This window comes from Glossina fuscipes, unplaced genomic scaffold (genome assembly GCF_014805625.2).
Source record: "Glossina fuscipes isolate IAEA_lab_2018 unplaced genomic scaffold, Yale_Gfus_2 42, whole genome shotgun sequence".
Classification (NCBI taxonomy): Eukaryota; Metazoa; Arthropoda; class Insecta; order Diptera; family Glossinidae; genus Glossina; species Glossina fuscipes.
Genome location: NW_023998426.1, coordinates 2,733,391 through 2,754,744, shown reverse-complemented (window position 1 = coordinate 2,754,744; position 21,354 = coordinate 2,733,391). Strand labels below are relative to the sequence as shown.

The 21,354-nt window shown below is 33.8% G+C and overlaps 1 protein-coding gene across 1 annotated transcript; it reads left to right on the top strand.

Annotated features, from left to right (window-relative positions):
* The first annotated feature begins 9,912 nt into the window (after positions 1-9,912).
* LOC119636875 (tubulointerstitial nephritis antigen-like) lies at positions 9,913-20,806 on the top strand. The gene is made up of 6 exons (XM_038032548.1): positions 9,913-10,055; positions 18,769-18,984; positions 19,073-19,528; positions 19,598-19,781; positions 19,863-20,208; positions 20,268-20,806. The coding sequence occupies exons 2-6, from the start codon at positions 18,813-18,815 to the stop codon at positions 20,412-20,414; spliced, it is 1,305 nt and encodes a 434-aa protein (XP_037888476.1). The 5' UTR covers positions 9,913-10,055; positions 18,769-18,812; the 3' UTR covers positions 20,415-20,806.
* The last annotated feature ends 548 nt before the right edge of the window (positions 20,807-21,354 follow it).

The following is a 21,354-nucleotide window of genomic DNA, read 5'->3' as shown; positions in this document are numbered from 1 at the left end:
ATATATATATATATATATATATATATTTTTTTTTATTTTTTTTTTTTTTTTTTTTTTTTTTGTTTTCTTTCAAATTCCTTGGTACTTGATTATTAATTTGAGAATTCACACTTGAAACAATAGGAAGAACCTTGAAAAATGATTGATAGAATAATTGTAACACAACGAACAGGTACACATGTACACATGTACGGAGAGTATTCGAGGTATTCGGCAATCGCATATAAGGGAGACTGAAAGATTTCATGCTATTACTAATGAATTCGTTTCTATCCATGACAAGCGATTGATGTAGAACAGCAAAAGAAAAATACATGTAAATACTTTTCTGCTTCTTTTTTTCTTCTTCTTTTTTTTTTTTAGGTAACAAAAGCAAATAACAACAATTTTTTTTTTAGTATTTAGCGCGCTATGAATAATTGATCAAATTTAGTTATGGAATTTGAACTGGTATGCATGCATGTATGTATTTATGTATACATTTGAATTGATATTTGTTTATATAAGAGCGTGTGAATCATTCATTCATTCATTGTCTTATAGTTGGTAATAAAACCTACACATAACAGTCTGCGTGCATGCACGCATTTATGCATGTATGCGTCCGAGGTAAACAAATTGAAGTTTCTTTGGAAAATGATACGTAAGCAAGCAGATAAGTAAACAGCAGTCAGCAATGACTAAGAAACGATGGATTAAAATGAGTTGGCTATTTTCATATTTCTTTCGCAAAAAAAAAGAAGCACTCGTTTCCTATTTAATACAATTGTGGCTAATTCCGTTTGAAAATATGATTTCCATTTGAAAATTTGCAATTATTTAAAACAAATCTCTTTGTAGATATATTATGTATTTTATAGAAAAATATGCGAAAAATAAATTATTTGAGAAAAATATTGAAAAATCACAACATCGGATTTCGGTTCTTGTAGTGATAATATCTTCAATGAATAGAGCTCTGCGGATTATGACTATTTTGGTGCAAATTTAAGTTAAGAGCGAGGAAAAATATTATAGTGACCTACGGACCGCCTTTGAATATCATGCATCAGCATACAGTTATTCATATGACGACTTTTCAAAATATGGGAAGCGGTCGAAAAAGTGAGTCAATCCGAATCATTTTCAATTGCTTTCGCCTTTGGGCAAAAACACGTCAGTATACAAAATTTCATCAAAATGTCTCAAAAATTGCGGTTTTAGGTTGAATACAAAATAACAATACGGATAGACGGATAAGCAAGCTTCGATCGATATAATCAAAGTTGAGTTTGTTTCAAGTCTTTCTAGGTCTTATATAAATCCGCACAAACTTAATGTGGTTTAGGGTATAAAAAGAGCCTTATTTGATACCTCTATACCGGTGCATGTCGGCAGTGATCGAATAGATCAATTACATATGGTCCGATCCAATCCATTTTTTGGATCCGCACAAGCTTCATATATCTGGTACCACAAGTAGTGTAAAGGATAATAAGACATCATATACACATGTAGATACCTATGCGGAATTGCTAAAATATGGTGTGAAATGTTATCATTAAATCCAGTGAAGAGTTTCTCGCTCTTTTTTCAGTCAAATATCGTGCACAAATCAGCTACGAATAGTATCAAAGGAGGAATTGCGGATTTTTTTTACATAGTTTCCTAGTAAGTGGTGCTAAAGTACAGTTTTTTATGTAATTTCATATTCATTCATAATTTCGTTAGGACACGAAATCAGTAAAATAATCTGTGGATCTATTTGAAGTTCATGCGTGCGTCGTACCACAAGTCCTGTAGGGTACAAAAAAATAAATAAATAAAAAACATGCTTATAGCTAGAGGAATATGGATTTTTCCCTCATTTTTTTTTTTTTTTTTCTTTGACCAATGACTCAGTGGATGTTCCCTATTCGTGTAATACGGTGACGATCAGAAAGAAGAGAGGAAAGTGAAAAAAATTGGAAGATGATCACCGCAACGCCGTAATTATGTGCCAATTCGATTAGTGTTATGCCTTTACCGAATGAGCACTGACCAAACCTACGAGCAAAGAAATTCTACCGCACTTGAGATTTGAGCCCGCGAACACTGACTTCGTAGTCGCGGTGACAGTTCTAAGTTTCTTAATTTTTTTATTTTGAGTAACTTGACCTTAGGTATAAAAGAACAAGTTAAAAGATTATAGCCGGGTATTATTTAGTGAGGAGTTCTTGCAAGCAACATGGCATGTGCGGTGGTAAAAGTGGGCCGATCAAATTCATTATGAATACGAGTCAAACGTGCTTGCCTAACCTCTCCACAATATCTCAAAAATTGCATCTTGTGGTTTAAAAAAAAAACGGACAGACTTCGAATAGTTAGTTAGAGAAGCCAATCTTTAAATCAGTTCAGAAAGGGTTCTGACTACACTTGTGTAACAAAAACGTTGATATTACTCGAGTAAATTTTAAAGAATAGAAAAAGATTGCTTTTAAGAAATAAACCCATGAGGAATTATGAGCAGAGCATGGGTGTGCTTACATGCAAGTTCCGCGTCAGCAATCGAGAAGATTTTGTAATAAATTTATTATGTCCGGTTCTGCGATTATACTAAGGTTGTGGTATTTTTTTCTTAACGCCACTTTTTGCTTGATTAAATAGAAGTGATATGGACGAAAATCGTAGCACGGAGGCAAGTGACAACAAGAAGTCATGGAAACTTTAAAGGAAAACTTGCAAAGATCTCAATCTTGACGTCGTACTTAGTATATCGTATTTTGTATAATGGTTTCCTAATATTCCCGTTAATGTTGTATGTTTATCATATTTTCGGACAAAGAAGGATTACAGTGTATAACATATTTGCAGCAACAAAAAAAAGCAAATGTAAACCATTATTTCGCTCAGAAATGCTTTGATTTTGAACCTCATAGACAACTAAAGCAAAATTTCATGTAGATACGAAACAGGACAACTGATTGATGAACCGTTTCATTCTATTGTAATTAATTGACAGTGATCACATTGTTCAATAGAAAGAAAAACATATTTTCGGACAGAATGTACATTTTTATCTAATGAATAATTGATTTAGTTATTGATTTAGTTATTTCATCATAAAATTCTGTTGTAATTAATAGAATACCGACCACATAAATAAAATTTAAATTGTGGTGTAGTTGTGTTGGTGCAACCAACGCTGCTTGATAGGCATATGCATCACATTTCCGCATATGCACATCGTATCTCGGGCTTTACCGTTGAAGACATGTCCAGGTAGAGAGTAAGGTCCAGTAGAGAGTACGGCTGTCTTTGCAGTAATTAATGGATAGCCTCAATACCCACTGAAGAAGAAGAAGAAGAAAGAAACTGAAATTCACGAGCAGCAATACGGGAGTAAAAGCCATTACAGTCTTTCATGTGGAACACATTTTTTATATATGCTATGAAAGCATGGGATGCTCTACCATCGAATTTGCAAACGACTGCCTGCGTTGGAAGGTTTAAATGCTTACAAACAAGACCCCATATATATTGCAACCGATCGTTCGATTGCATTATATTCTTTTAATCTAAGATTCATTTATCCTTTTCGTTTTGCTTTCCCTTTTTTACTGTAGTTGCCATTTTTTTGCTTTCTTTTTCTACAAAAATTGTAATACCATATGTACATATAAGGGATTCCATCTAGTCCCGATCGCCAATTGATACGTTATTTTTTCGTTTATTACGCACTCATACTTTTATATATAAGGCTTGAATAAATAAATAAAACGCAACAAAAAAAATCATAATGCAAATCATATTTTCGGACAAAATGTTAATTTTTGTCTTATGAAAAAGTATTTTTTAAAAGTTAACTAAATGGAAATAGTTATGCAGATGTGTGTAACAAAATAATTGATTGCGTTTATAACTAATTGAATGCATATCATATTCTCGAACATCAAAAATCAAAACTTGCACCCTGGAGTTGATTGATTATGCTCGCACGTTAGACTAATGGTTCAAAACTGACTAATATAGTTGCTAAGAATCGTCAAGAGCAATCGTGAGACTAATTTTTTTTCTTCTAATCCTAGAATTTTTGAAATAATCCTCGAATGAACGTTATTTCCCCTTTAACTGGCTTGTGCAAGCTAGTTGATATCATATGGAAAAAAATACTTACAATAACAAAAATGGTTGAATGGGTTCCATTGCCTGCGCAATATTTTGCACCACACATGCTCGACGGTTATACATATTTATTTGCGCTGATAAAAATTTCAAACTTCCTTTCTCGTGTCAACATCATTAGTATGTTTGGGAATACCTTGCGCTTTTAATTAAGTTCACTTACCTTTCAGTGTTAATATGTAATTTATAATAATTTTTGATTACCTATCGCTCAGTTGCACCCTTGATGTAATCCCGTGGTAGAATAATGTGAAAAATGTAGAAATTTAGATCGGAGCTAAAATAATCGGAACTAGAATAAATTTCAAAATGAACCGAAATTTAAACTTTAACCTAATGCTACCCCAGACAGAAAGATGCAAAACAAAAATAATATTGACAACAGTAATACCAATGCGGGAAATTATCTAATTTTAACCTTCTACCATAATAATTTAATTATTTAAGTTGTCGTAATTACATCGTCAGGCATGACAAAACGGTTCGTTACATACTACAATTTTCAATTTGTAACGATAAGCATTATAATAACTGTTTATTTTTAATTGCATTAAAGAATCATTTAACTGATCAAAGCGGTAATAATTCCTATTATAACGACTAAATAGCAACCGAAACGGACTAGACAGTAGATAATTAGTGCGATAGTCCCAGATAGTCTCAAGGGCATATAGTCTCGCGAAAACCTATTTGGAATATTAAGGTCAACATTATTTTACAGGTAAGAAGAACAAAGCCAGCGCCTAATCACCCCGGCCATTTCCCGTCTCCCGGCCAGTCACGGTAATCGTATCAGGTTAAGTCTGAGAGAATTCTAGTGCGATCCCATGGCAGACGGCGTAAAGCAAAGAGAAGAAATTTGCTTTGAACAGACTCTATTCTCAGACAACGACAAAAAGTTCCAAAATCGGACGAACAAGCACAGTGTATGGACGCTTCCAGATACACGAACTATTAAATTCTTTAGCTCATCACTTAATAAAATCCAAAATTGATTTTGTCTTGTTGACGAAAAACTCAATACGAAGACTGAACTTCTGTCTGGAATCGAAAACTACGCTCAAATCTTTAAAACAAGATACATTCTCCAGCACATAATTATTGATGGATTAACAAGCAGGCAATGGAGACAAATTACATGACATACTGTTCACAGAACATCAGTCATTCAAAGATGGCAAAGTAGATTGCAGTCCATCAGCGTAAAGCACTGAACTAACAAGAGTATAAATTTTCACCGCATCCGCAAACATTAGAATTTGAGAAAAGCGGATACACGAAGCAGTACCATTAACGTACAAAACAAATAACATAGGGCCCAAAAGACACTCCCGAGGAATACTCGGTGAGAAGAGAATTGGTGCGAGAACATGGAGCTAACTAACATTCTTTGCTTGACGAAGCTTATAGATCACGAGTTTATGATTCACTTTAACAAACGCTTCTGAGAAATCTATGTAAATCTCACATTCATATTCTAGCGCACATCAAAGGCTTGCTTAGTAGATGTTGATCTACTAAATGTTAATGGAGCCTTTATCTGCTATACATTGCAATCATTGAAATATCGGTTTCTTGCCTAAACTTTAATAAACAGGTAAAAATGACTCCAGGCTGTGCTAATTGTATCTTGAAGTTTATTCAACTCAGTTTTCCGTATAGCGCAGCTTACCAGCAATAAATCTTCTGTCTGCAACACCGCCCGCACAACCATATGATTTCTGGATAATACTAACATTCAAACGATAGGTACAGTTGTTCTAGATGACGCTCGTTTTGTAATTTTCGAAGCGATTTTAAATCCGAACTTCGTCTAATGAATAAACTATGCTTTTTGGTGAGAAAAAACACGTTCACAGTCAGGATTGACTTGAAAGATATTATTACGATAAAATAATTGGTACACTAAAGCTTTCGAAAGACACATTATTTACCATTTTTGCATTAAAAAAAATGTGAAAAAGTTCTGCTCGAAGTGAGTGCCGTGTTTGCTGGCTTTTGGCCAAAAACAACGAAGTGTTCGAGCGGTTTAGGCGAAATGAAAAAGGATTTTCCATGCGATATGTGGCGATGGATAAAATATGGAATCATCACTACATTCGAGAGTCAATTCGGCTATCAGACGAGTGGACAGCAAAAAGGCAAAAGCCGCATTTGTATTTTGGGATGCGCATGATATAACATTCATTGACTATCTTGAAAAGGGACATAGGACCTAATAGTGATATGGGGTAGTATTACAAAAATACAAATCAAATCATACCGGAAACTTATTGAGTGATGTGATAAATATTAGACCAAGAATATCTTATGAACATAATGAGATCACTGAGGTAAAATTATTATTCTCATTATCTTGTATTTGTTCAGATGTTTTTTGCATATCTATATAAATGCAATGAACGCATTATATTATCATGGATATCGTGCATTAAAGTTTGGAACATCTCAATGTCGAGGCATTCGCTTGAGCAAGCAAACGGTAATAGTAATAAAGCGAAAAACTATAAAATTGCTGCTAAACTGAATGTGTGTTACATACGAAGAATTAGGAAATTATTGCTAAAAAATAATATCAAGAATGTGTAAACTAACACTTTTTGCATAACATAAATTTCGATCGAATATATGCATGCATACCTACATACGTAGTCTAGTATGTCGTCATAGATACTATCAGAAATGAACGTCAGCGAAAAAAGAAAGAGTAGAAACTCGAAAAAACTGTTTTTTTTTTTTTTTTTTTTTGCCAATTTAAACGAATGCGAACAACGTTAAGTGCACGTTTCAATGAATTTATAAATATCATAAGCGCATTGAGTTAAGCAAACATTTTATGTCTCCCAAGAAAAACTGCTTAACATATGTCATTCATAAGTTACATACCTAAAATAAATTTCATTCCTGAAGCTAAGGCATAGGCAAGTTCTTTTTAATTACCCTTAACTGTCATCACTTTTTTTACTTATTATAAGCGGCGCAAAGAGACAAGGATTTACTTCTTATATATAGTAATAAAAAAATCCGCACTACTTTCTTTATAACTGACGTACTTTAGTATAATAATTTAGTTTATTTGCCGCAGGAACTGCTTATCTTAGATATCGATCACATCATGATCAGCTTTACATAAAAATTACAGATGTTTTTATAAAGCAGAGGCACATCAGCTGGAATTTTCCCTAACCTATTAAATGTCTTTGCTATTAGCGATTTAATTACGTCACTTTTGCGTCGGCAACTGGTTGCTAATTACTATAACATAAACTTTTGGCTAACCATCAATTTAGCTCAAAGCATTATATTGATTCGTCACATTGGCAGGAAGGTTTTTTTTGCACTTCCGTTGGACGTAGCTGCTAAAATCGAGAAAGGTGTCGTTTTCTTTACTAAAAACTAATGAAGATATTGGGGCAAAGCTCGCACCTCTCAATGAAAATAACTGTGCTTACAGTCTAGGCTGGTAATTCTGACAGCGATATCGCTTGATCATGTTCTCGCTTAAGACTGGGTCTTATCTCATATAGTTCACATCTATGTGGGGTCTAAGTGGAAGTAATCCTCCTAATCGGTATAATAAAGCGTAAAGGCTGATTTATGCTTGAGTCGATATCTCTAAAATGAACTCAGCCATTAGTTTGAAATCAAAGTCACTGCATTATGAATCGACGAACGTCGAAAGCTACGCTACATTTCCTTTAAAGAAAATTTATCTGCCACCACACAAACAAGTTTGTAAAAATTGTAAACTTTTTACTCATATAAGCGTATTGTCCAAGGGTATTGGGCGTATGAACAGATCGTTGCTCACAGAAAACCTGTCTACGCTTTAAAAAAGTTCTTTGTTGCCTACTATCGAAGCAAATGAACAAAAAATTCCAAATTTTTTAAACGAGAGCGTATAAGTTAACCAATGCATCACTAACCTATCAGATATCATTTATTAGTAGAATATGGAGAAAAGGTCGTTAAACGTTGATCAGGCTATCTTGAATTTGGATTCAACTTAATTTAGCTTCGAGCTGAATTCGAAATGAATATAAATTGAACATGGTTTGGTTTCGAATCGAATTTGAATTGAATTCGGATTGAATCTGGGTTGAACTTGATTTGGCTTCGAATCCAGTTTGATTTGTCTTTGAATTGAATTGAATTCGAATTGAATCTGCATTGAACTTGATTTGTCTTCGAATCGAATTTGATTTGCTTTGAATTGGAATTGGTTATTGAATTTGAATTGAATTTACATTGAATTTGGTTCGACTTCGAATTGAATTCGAATTGAATCTGGATTGAACTTGATTTGGCTTCGAATCCAGTTTGAATTGCTTTTGAATTGAAGATGATTGGCTTCGAACTGAATTTGAATTGAATTTGAATTGAATTTGAATTGAACTTGGTTTGACTTCGAATTGAATTCGGATTGAATCTGGATTGAACTTGATTTGCCTTCGAAACGAATTTGATTTGTTTTTGAATTGAAATTGGTTTAGCTTCGAAGTTGATTTGATTTGAAATTGAATTGAATTTGAATTGAATGTAAATCTCTCTTAATTATTGCCACTTTAGATAACTTTTGCAAAAACTGGGCATTTAGCCATAAGGAAGAGCATAAAATTGCGTACAATATGCCTCACACACAGAAATTAATGAATACCTATTCATCATATTAAATTTGACACTATGGCTTGGAATGGAATGTTACGACCCAGACACCGAATTGTAAGGCTAGGACTACGCTCTGTTACAAGCAGGTGAAGGTACATTTTTTTAACGTTCCGCGTGAAATAGTTGGAAAAATCTATCGGGTTCGGACTCAAAATGTTATACAGCATTTATTTACTTTATGAGAAAATGTACTAAAGTTAAGATCTGCATTAAAATTTTTGGCGATCTTGGAAGATTTAGAAAGACACAGAGTAGGATTCACGATAAAGTCTACACCATCTTACAGAGTTAGTTCTCCGTGTTCCGGTAACGCGGAGATAAGTACAAAGATCATATTCATATGTTAAGTACCTAAGATTCCGCTTAATTCTAGTGCATTTTACTTTTTGCACTTGTTTAAATGAAATTAAGGTTAAAGTTGTAAATGAAAGCAATTATCTGGTTTTTGTTTGTTATGTAAATGTTGAATATTATGCGGTGTAACTGAAAACGCTTTAAAGAAATTGAAGAAAACACAATTAGTTTGCAAAAACTTTTAAAAACGTGCGCGGTTTGTCTGCGCTCTCAGTAGTAGATAGAATTTGTTTATATGGTCTTAATACCTGTGCTTATATATATATATATATATATATATATATGTATATATGTATATGCATTGATTTCTAATCTGCACAAATTATTGCGGGCTGGTGTGATAGTGCAGGAATTTAATACATGCTAATAAATAATTAAGATAAATAAGTTTGTGTATAGCAGCTATAGCGGTATCCGCGGTATATACATTTGTTTACTTTTTATTTCCTTTTGGCGTTGCCTTTCTTTCTCACCCCTTTTTCACGATCACGTTTGCTCTCTCTCTCTCTCTCTCTCTTTCTTCCTCTTTCTTCCTCTGTCTCTCTCTGGCTAATATTGATTTCCTTGCGGAGTTTTTAACTTGCATCGTCTCTCTGTCATGTACTCAGTCCGCTAGCGCATTAAGGCAAGTGTTTGTTTGTTGCCCGTCTACTAAACGTTTTGATCGAAATTGTGATATACTCGCGCAAAGATAGAAATCATTGTCAGCAAAGTTTTGTTTTACTTTTAAATTGATTGTGCATTCAGTTGACATCTAGTCGCGATCGCGAAATATCACATTCTATAGTATATGGTAGAGGAGCGCACGTATTATTTACTTATTTTTATTTTTTTCTCGAAAAAGGATCAAGTGTAAATCGCGTTATTTGAAATTATAACGAGAAGACCAAGTTAGTTATTTTATTCATGTTTCGCATTTTTTTTTTTTTTATCTTTGTTTATTCGATTGTTTGTGTGAAAATGCATTTAAAGAGTGGTGTCAGACATCATTAAAGCTTTGGTGATATTCACTAATGAATAAACTATGAAAGGTGTTAAATTGATATCCAAGGAATATTTTGCATAGGATTACTTTGCCTCTTTATAAAAAGTTGTCTTCTTTTTTTTCTTCTTAAAATCTTAGGATTAATTTTTGAAGTTTTAAGTTTTAAACCATAAGTGTTACGAATTAATTTATTTCTTCGTCAACAAGAACATGGACACAGTACGGACGCATTCGCCATTGTGATTTATTTGAAGGTCCTGTCACTGATCGAAATTTTTAACCATGTGTTAGGTACTATTTTTACGTCCATCATCGAAGGATGGGAGTGCATTCATTTCATCGAAGGAAGCCTTATGTGTATACTTTTAACAAGTGTCGAATTCGGAAGACATCTTAGCATGTCCGTCCATCCATCCGTCCATCGTTCACCCGTTCATAAACATTATCCTGCTTGCAAAGATTAACTTATTGTTTTTAAATTTGGAAAGAATTTCGAAAGTTCTTGCGCGCAAGTTAGTAGGAGATGAGAGCCCTATGCTTTCTATGTCTTCTTTGTTAATTACGCATAAACTACAATAGATATGCGATAAAAACATCCGCGAATATTTTATAAAAAAAAAATCGAAAAAATCTGGCACGCCTACGCAGTATTGCAAAGTATGGAAATTTGGTTTAATTTTTTTTTTTTTTAGGACCTTTATCCACAATCCTCGTTGGGCATAAAAGATTCGGTCACAGCTGAATATAATTTTTTTACCTGTTACTTATTAAACAGATATCAGATAATGGCTTGTATTGTGACATGTGTAAAGAAATAATAAAAAAATAAACAAAATTTTCCCAGTAATCGAAAAACTAAATGTTAAAGCACAGCTTTCTTCTTGGGCGAAGAATGACCATGTGGATTCTAAGTCGATCTATATATGTATCCCTTTATATGTCTGTCCATCCAAACGTTCGAGCTGAATGAAATTCAAGGAGAAAGCTGAAACTTGGAATTTATCCGTTTAAACGATCTTTATATAATGGCGTCTGTCCGTCCGATTTCTAGTTCGTATATATAAAAATTTGATGGAATTTTTTATACAAGAAGTTCGAAACTAACCTTAAAATGCCCTGAAATTCTTCGAAAGCAATTGAAAAATTAAGCAAAATTTATTCATATAACAATATTTCCAATGAAGGCGTTATATGCGCAGTGGTCGAAAGACTGGTCCGATGCGAACCATTTTGAACAGCATTTATCTTTGGAGCAAAACATGTCAGTGTAGTAGGTTACATTAAAATAAATCAAAAAATGCGGATTGTACGCAAACGGACAGACGGACAGACGGAGAGAAAAGGTTCGATTGATATAATAAAGGATGAACTCACCACAAGTCCTTGTGGGTTTTGCACACATCTGAGCGTACTTACTATATCCTTGCATCATACGTGACGTACGGTATACAATACAATAATTTCAAATACGCCAGCATATGTTGGAAGTAGAATAGATTTTATTTGTTCTCTCCGTCTAATGGAAGCAAAATTAATAGAAAACTCTGCATGAAGTGATACAAAAACATTTACAACTATTACGAATCAAAATCTATATTTATTGGAAGCATTAAGTCTTATGAGACAGAATAATCCTTTCTGTCTCAAATGCATGATGTACATCACATAAAAGCTTCTTGTTTAACATGAAATGTTGATGTAAACTACATTTTCCTCCCAGACAATCCATAAATATTACAGATGTATTGGTTTTTATTATTTATTATTTACAATACCGTAAAAGAAGATAAAATTTTGTTATCATTGCCAGAGGCAGTGTAAGCATGCAATTGGCACACAATAATGGCATAATTGCTGCAGTAGGTGGAACACTAATTTGTAGTGTCCTTTACCATTTAGGCATTCTTAAGAATATCTTATAGAGCGGTTTTCAACTTACCTGCATTACGCAGGAGAAGAAACTCTATGATCTGATGTATATATTATCGTTAAGGTAGTAAGATTCATATGTACATACAATAAATAAACTTGTCGAAAAAATCTTACGGAGAAATCTGGAAAAAGTCGTTTTAGCGCTAATGTAAAAAATGACAACGAAAATAATGAAAATGTTCGAGCTACGCTGTTTGCCGTTTTGAGGGCTGCATTTCGAGAAAAACGCGTTTAAAGTTCCATGTGTTTCGCACAATAGCATACAGATATATATATGAATTGAAGACGACTTAAAATTTTGCCACGCCCACAATGATCATTTTACGTCATTCCGCACTATTTAAGGGATCAATAAAAAGAGAATTAATTGTGGATTTCATTAATGCTTTTTTTGCACGGTTTCTTGGAAATATAGAGTTTTTTAAGTTGTGAAAGATATCACCAAATTTACCATATGTCGCTAGCATTTTTTTCGCACGGATTGCTAAGGAATGCACCTAACATGTAAAAAAGAGGTAGACGTATTTTCTAATTTTCGTTACAGCAATATAAACAAGTAATAATACCTTTGTGGCAAAATATGCTCGCAACTCCGATGGCAATGTTCTGTTCCCCCACGAGAAGCTCTACAAAGAAGGTGTTTTAAGAGATTTCCTAGGTGTTCACATATTTCCAGCTAATGCCCACATTTTTGTAAAGTAAACATATTCTTCTATATAGTAAATATTTTATGCGCGACGTTTTCAGACAATCAGACATGGCAAATATTTAATACATATGTGTTTCGTGTAAAAAGTATCCGAATTTCAAATTTATTTTCTTACATTGAAAGTGAGCCTCCACTTGTTATTACAAACTTCTTCATTAAATTAGTAAAGGCCTGTCGCACCGCTTGTTCAACATCCGAATCTGCAATCGATTTAATAAATTTGCCCCAAAGTGACAAAAAGTCAGATGAAACTACGTCAGTTAAGTACGGTGCTTAATTGATCATATTGATCGAGTCGTTGTCTAAAAAATCCTTCATTATCGAGGCCTCAGCGATAAAATGACAGTAGCTTAACTAGAATGAAGAAAGTTAACTCAACCAGTTCGTGGTCTTCCTTAAACTCATTATGCTCCTTATGCATGTCCTTTTTTGGCGGCATACACGATTTGATGCAAGTCTTGTGCAATATATTGCTGCCAATTCGTCACAGGACGTTCGAACACGCTATTGTTCCATTATTCAGAATTATCACTTATCCAGATCCGAGCAGTTATATTTAGCAAATCGGCTGGCAACGAAACGGCGAAAGATTATATTCTGATACAGAATACAGTATGTTTGTGCCGATGGATGCAACACCCAAAAGGACTTGAGATAGACTCACTTTTTATTTAGAATCAGGATAATTTTGCGAATGGATCTAAGCTTGTCCGTCCGTCTGTCCATGTATTCTTGTGCTCAAGGTACAAGTGTAAATTTTTGAGATAGTCACATTCATTTAACTCTAGCTATACCTTATCCCATTTGCGGTGTCTGGGGTATATTAAGGTTGTGAGGGAGTGTCCAAAGCTTAGAAAGCGTACGATGGAGCCACCTTTTATTATTAGAATCATTTTCTAAATCTATATAACTTTGTCGATCTGCCCGCCTGCCTTTCTGTCCATGTATTACTGCGTTCAAGGTACACGTCTCAATTCTTGAAATATTTTGATGAAATTTAATGCATCGAGTTGTTTTCGACTAAAAACGAACACTATTGAAAACGGTTCGAATCGGGTCACCTCACAGTTAGAGACTTATTTTGAAAAGTCCGTTAAGTTAAATAACCGTGTTACGCGAAATGCTGTAGAGTCGAGCATGATATTTTTACTTGCTTTTAATTATATTTGAATTTCATTGACAAATTCCACATAACTTATTTGTATACCTAATATGCATATAAATATAGTGTATGCAGTGCACTTTTGGTTGTTAAGTGGACATTACACTAAAACTACATGAAATGGGATAAGGTCAGCTTTTCTAAATGCTTATATAAATCGATTTTTTAGGCTAATAAATTTTTCTTAATTATTTTCGGTTTTAATTTTTTTTTTTGTTTTTTTTTTTTTTTTCACTTTCAATTTTACATCATTAAATGCATATCGAAGTAACAACGTTCAACTAAAACTGCACTTGTATACATAAACATGTTGATATTGGGCATTAAATGTTTACGAGCACGTTGGTTTGTTTATATTATTTTGTCGCGTTTTAATTAATTTATTTATTTTGCATTAATTGTTAACATATTTTAAATTACGTACGTATTGAAGGTATTAACCGTTATTATCGTCTCAATCTTATATATATATATATATATAATTATTTATGTGCATATATGTATAGTTGATCGCGTAGACATTGTGTTGTCACGCATGCATACCAGTTTGTTTACATACGTGCATATATCTATATATATATACATATATATATATAAAAAATTCTTAAATGGCATATTTTTACGATTGCAAAATTCAGAGAACATTTTGTATTGTTTACGTGTGTGTATGCGTGTGTGTATGTGTGTGATAACGTAAATGATTCAAAATTTTATTTATAGTTTATTTGTTTTCGCTTTCACTACACTTTTGTTTTTATCGAAATTTTCTTGAACGAAGACAAAAATGGTGATGCAAGCAAAAAATTTGATGAGTTCATTATTTGTGTGAATGAATTTTTTTTTTTTTTTTTTAGAATTCTATGACAGCACCCATGCAAACTTGTATGCATATTATTATTCATAAAAAGCATGTTGGCATTGGAATTCTTTCAAAAGGGATCAAACGAAATATCAAAGTTTAACTTATCCGTTGAAAATGGAAAGGAAGTGACATTGGAACATAAAAAATGATGCCTTTTATTTATTTATTTATTATTATTATTATTATTTTTTTTTGTTTTTTTTGGTTATATTTTAAATTCTACGATCGTTTATGACTTGGTTTGGGGAATAATAAAATGATAATATTTATTCACAAGGTTTTATGATCGCAAAAGTTCACATGTATTTCAGTGCATATCGTTAACGAACAAACGAACGAACGAACGAACGATACATATGCTAATCATGTGTTAAAACGCAACTTTATTGATGATCCGTCTGTCAAAGAGAAGGCAAAATGTTTTTATTTAACAACCAAAAAGACGGGATTAATATTGGCTTTTACGCATTAATTAATTCACTGACGGAGGGTAGTAGTAAACCAGTAATAAAATAATGTCATTAAATGACTGGCGAAATCCACTGATCCTGTATAGCACCGTAAAATGAAATCATCAGAGATCCTAGATGGTATATATGTTCCTTCTCGGTCATAATTAGATTCGAAGGCAATACAGGGACTCCGGTCTACTCCGGTCGACTACCTGCAATGCAAAATTTTGTGGGGAAAATCTAACACTTTGCTGATCCGTACCAGGACGAATTAAATTTTTTAAAACAGGAGGCACTCAATTAGACTCGGGGACTATCAAGTCAATGTAAGCATGTTTAAATCTCAGCGTGTTTGAGCACGCTTGGTTGGGTAGTTATAGTAAGTACTCCGTCGGTGAAGGCATAACACCTGTCACTCATTCACTAGGCTGCGCTCATCCCCCACCTCCTTTCTTTTTTCTGACTTTTTTCTTATCATCGCTGTGCAACACGTATAGATGACTTGTCTTGGGTGCACTGTTATATTAAAAAAAGAAAAAAAGATGCTCATGTCAGCGACTTAGACAACAAATTGTTGTTAACGTCTAATTATCTACCAAAATCATGCGTCCAAAATTATAAGCAACCTTTTACAGAACATTCCGGAAATACTTCAGGAAAATGTTCTCGTTAAGCATATGTTGAACAACTGGAGAAAAATGGCAGGGCTATTAACATCAAATTATCTTATTTTGCTGGGAATTAAGAAATTCCTCTAAGCATATAAAGCCTTTTTATATGCCTGGAGACTTTCTCTTGATTCTTTTCCGTTTTCCTCATAGACTTGTTTACGAGGCAATCTCCCTTCCTTTGGGACGTCTCTTTTCCAATCCAAGCAACGATAGAAAAAAGAAAAACGCGCCATTAAGTCTAAGTTCTATACAAAATATTTGTGGAATTCTAATAAACGCGTAAGAGAAATAAAATAAAGCAAAATATATTTAGAATAAATAAAGTTAAAAATAAGTAAATACATTAGAGTGGGCACCGGTGCAACATTGAATACCCTACATCACTTCCCTTAATACATTGCTGTTATTCATATGACGACTTTTCAAAAATAAATTATATTGGGAGTAGTCGATAAAGTGGTCCGATTCAAATCGATTTCAAAAGCGTTAATTCTCACGTGGCCGAAACACGTCGGTGTACCAAATTTCATCATATTATCTCAAAAATTGCGGCCTGTAGATCAAGCATAAGAAAACAAGGCGTGCAGGCAGACAAGCAAACTTAGTTGAATTCAGAAAGTAATCCTGAATCGATCGATATAATGAAAGCCAAGTCCTTCTGGTTGTTGTCTACATCTGCGACAAACTTAATTAACCCTTGTGTTATAAGTGATGTAGGGTATAAAAATGATATAAACAAAATAATTTAAAACAAGTGTGAAAATTCTATTCGCATGTGATCAGCGAAAAAAAAAACGGAAAACTGGAATTTCGATATTCCATAAACTTGAGTGGAAGGTGGCAATCGTACGCTCATAGAATACACGTAGGAATTTTTCTTTGTCCATCTGCTGCGGTCTATGAGTAAGGAGCAAAAAACTTTCTTCTTTTACTTTTGAAAACCGAAATATACGCTCAGCTTATGCTGTACTGCAGACATTTCCTTTGGTCGATTTATCCCATTTTCAATACCAATCTACGTGAGGGAATTTCCGTAATTTTTGGGATATTTGAAGCTGATGTCTAAATTTTTACGTACACGAAGCAGCTTAACCCAAAGATTACCCAGACGGGCAGATAGATACATGGATGGACGGAATGACGTACTTGACTATGCTGATCAAAATTGTATACATGCTTTATGTGTATATACCTGCGGTATATAAATACTTCTGTTGAAGTTGCTTTCTGAATGTTACAAACGGTTTGACAAATTAATATACTTCAGTCCTTCGCTGATGGTCATAAAAAATTCAAATAGAAAAAATAAGACTTAAAAAATATAAATATTTTTGTTATAAATTTTTTGTGATTTTTTTCTCTTAAATTTTTTTGGCTGTCATGATCATGTTTGCGGTAAAATTGTGTTTTTTTTTTGCAATTGGTTTATATACATATATATGCTACATGTAAAACGGTATAACATATCATTTAGAAACTAAGTAGTTAAAAAGTGTACGAGAACGCGCTGAGAATCTACTAAACAGAGATAATTCCTTGAGATCGCTCGCCAAGTATCGGATGTCGGCGATTTGGGTGACTTTTTCCTTTTTTATTTTAAAATCAGTAGGAAATCCTTCCCATCAATTAATTATTCCTGATATCTTCACATATTAAGAAAGCAACAAGTGTATCTGTAATTTTCACATTTTCAGCGCGACATCACTTAGCAAAGAAAGAGTAACGACCGTCTTATGGTTTTCGATATCGAGTTAATCTGATCGTAATTTGTACATAACACTCGAGAGCGCAAGAAGGATTTTTTATGTGATATTAAGCAAAGTGCTTACCTTGTCTACGGTTGTAAACTCCTTACCCGTTACAGTGACTCCATAAACGTCACCTATCGAGTTTGTTCTCATTTGTTAATCAATCAAGTGGTCAATAGGGACTCATTCGAGTGTTATCTCATTTGAATTGTTTTCACAAGAGATCTATCCTCTTAACCCTGTCACTAATGTTAATTTCAATGTCAGCGGGAATGCAAGTCGTTTAGATGCAAACACAACAAACAGGACAAAATTGTGCGAAGTGGGTCTCACATCGATCGTCAAACAAAGTCAATCACGAACTAATTCCTTTAAAGAGTAAAGTAATTTTCTTGAGATTGAATCGCAATTTTATCGCATAAATAGCCTAAATTAAGTACAAACAGAACAAGCAGGACAAAAATATCCGAAGCAGATCTCAATATTGATACTCAAACAAAGTGAATGACGAGATAATTTATTTATGAGGTAAAGTAATTTTCTTATTTCTTGGGCTTGTATCGCAATTTCATCGCATAGACTGCATAAATAGCATAGATTAGGTGCAGGACAAATGTGTTTGGATGCAAGATCCCAAATCACTCAGTGAGTAACTGATTTATTTAAGAGGTAAAGTAATTTTATTATTATGTGGGATTGTATCGCAATTTTATCGCGTAGATCGACATGTGAGTTTTCTTCATGCTATCTATATTTGTCGGTGAGGTGTTACGGTAAAATGTACTGACTGTACTAGCTATGCAGAGCGTTGTATGTTACTCTCAGGTGTTCTTCAACATGATTAAGGCGAGAGATTATGTAAACTAATATAATCTATATTCTTGCATTGTTTAGTTCATATCTTAAAGATCACGTAGATGCATATTTATATATAGCAATGATAAAAACAAAGAAAATATAAGAATGTTTGGTCATTTAATAGATTTTCAAAAAAAAAAAAAAAAAAAGAATGCACTCTGTGCTTATCCTTGGCTAAAAAAAATTTTATGCTAAATCGTATTTTCATTTGTACTTTATTGTAGAACTATTTCGACGTTGGATTCGAAAATCTTAATTTAGTATCATAATGATGTTCAAAGACTCATGTGCTTCCACAAAAATATGGGTGTTGTTTGGCATGATCACTTTAGTTGTTAGTTTCGATCATACGCTAAAAGATGACTTTCCTGGACCATATTGTAGCAGAATAAATCAATGCTGTAACGATAGACAGGATGGTTGCTCCCTACCTATTGCCAGTGAGTATAATTCAAACAAAAGAAAGCGGAAAAAATACCACAAATTTTCGAATCTTTGCAATAATTTTTTATGTGAGTAATTTTGTAGGTACGTTATGCTATTGCGATGAATTCTGCGACCGTGGTCACGTAAGCGATTGTTGTCCTGATTATCGTACATTCTGCCTGAACGAACCTGCTCCGATTCAGAGCTGCCTTCACAACGGTGTCTATTTCCATAAATTTAATACAACACGTGACAATTGCAATGAATGCCGTTGTTTAGATGGAGGGATTGTTGACTGCGATAGGGATCTCTGTCTAACTGATGATAGTCTCATTAGAAATGTAAATTCGATACATAGACTTGGCTGGTCGGCTCGTAAATACGATGAATGGTGGGGTCATAAATATGCGGAAGGCTTAACGAAACGTTTAGGCACCAAGGAGCCGACATATCGCGTTAAGGCAATGTCTCGTCTACACAATATTGTCGATCATTTGCCAAGAAGTTTCAATTCAATTGATAAATGGGCATCATATATATCCGATGTTCCTGATCAAGGCAAGTATTTTTTTTGACTATTTCATAAATTGCATTAATCACTCTCTGATACGATATGAATTTCATTAGGTTGGTGTGGTTCATCTTGGGTTATATCCACAGCGTCTGTAGCATCGGATCGCTTCGCCATACAAAGCAGAGGCAAGGAAGTCATTCAATTGTCCCCGCAAAATATTTTATCTTGTACGCGTAGACAACAAGGCTGCAACGGCGGCCATTTGGACGCTGCTTGGCGTTATCTTCACAAGCAAGGGTAAACAATGAAATGCAATAAGATAATAATAAGAATTTCTACTCTGTTCTAAACAAGCATATGTCTTGCGTAAAATTTTAGCGTTGTCGATGAATCTTGTTATCCCTATGTTGGCTATCGGGACGCGTGTAAAATCCCTTATAATAGTCGTTCGCTGAGAAGTAACGGTTGCAGATCGTATTCGGGTGTAGATCGCGATGAATTGTATACTGTAGGTCCAGCCTACTCTCTAAACAATGAGACTGACATTATGGCAGAAATATTTATGTCGGGCCCAGTTCAGGCTACGCTAACAGTTCATAGAGATTTCTTTTCCTATTCCGGGGGAGTATATCGTCATACAGCGGCCAGTCGCGGTAGTCCTGTAGGTTTTCATTCAGTGAAATTAATCGGTTGGGGTGAAGAGCACGACGGCAACAAATACTGGGTGAGTACTAGATTAAGAATTTATCCTGCTTTGATCGAGCTGAGCAAATAATTCTACAGATTGCTACCAACTCCTGGGGAACATGGTGGGGTGAGCACGGTAATTTCCGCATATTGCGAGGCAGCAATGAATGCGGTATCGAAGATTACGTCCTAGCAGCTTGGCCGAACGTTTACAATTACTTTAAACCGAAATCAATCTCTTAAGAAGAACATTAAACCTCACAAAATCATTTTTAATGTAAACGCAACTTTTTTTGCAAATAATTAATGAATGCCCGAAAGTATTTTAGTTATCGCTCTTAGATTTAAAAAAAAAATACATATATATATTTTTTCAATTTTTAATCGTTAGCACATTACGGCGCACAATACAATACTTCACAGAATCGCTAAGTATTTTTATGTGATTTTAGGTAACATAATTATGAAACGTTTTTCTTTCTTTTCTTTTTCATTTATATATTAAATTTTAAATGTATCTACACATGCATACATATACATAACCATATTTATATGTACATATTTAACTATTGTTATATTGCATTCATCTCCGAATCCTTGAAGAAGCAAAAAAAAAAAAACAAAAAAAAAAAAAAGAAAGAAAGAAAAAACGAAACTGCCCCTCTTTTCCTCATTATGATTAATTACCTTTGCTCGTTTGATTCTCTCTCATTCTCTCAACTGCCAGCTAACTGCGTGCTATACGTTTACGCTTCCATATATATTTAATGTTTAATGTTTATTAGAGTCTTCAAATGTATATAAATGAAATAAAATATATTCAAAAAAAAAAAAAAAAAAAAGAAAAGAAAAAAAAGAACAAAGAAATAACATAACTGATTGCCAAAAGTGATTTATTGGTTTTGGTTTCTTCTTAATACCTACAGGTATTGTATTAAACATCGAAGTATGTTAATATCGGCTAATTTTATTATTGCCAGAAATTGAAAAATGAGAAATCTCTTCCAACACCATCATTAATGATTAGCGTAAGGAGCAGTGTAGATTTCAGTGTTAACATGTGAGGAGATTTAATCAAGTATGCAAAGCGCTGAGATACTTGCTTTTCATGGTTTGGTGCTCAACGATCTGCTCGATCTGTAAATCGATTCGCAAGTGCATCTGTACCTAAGAAAAGGCCTTA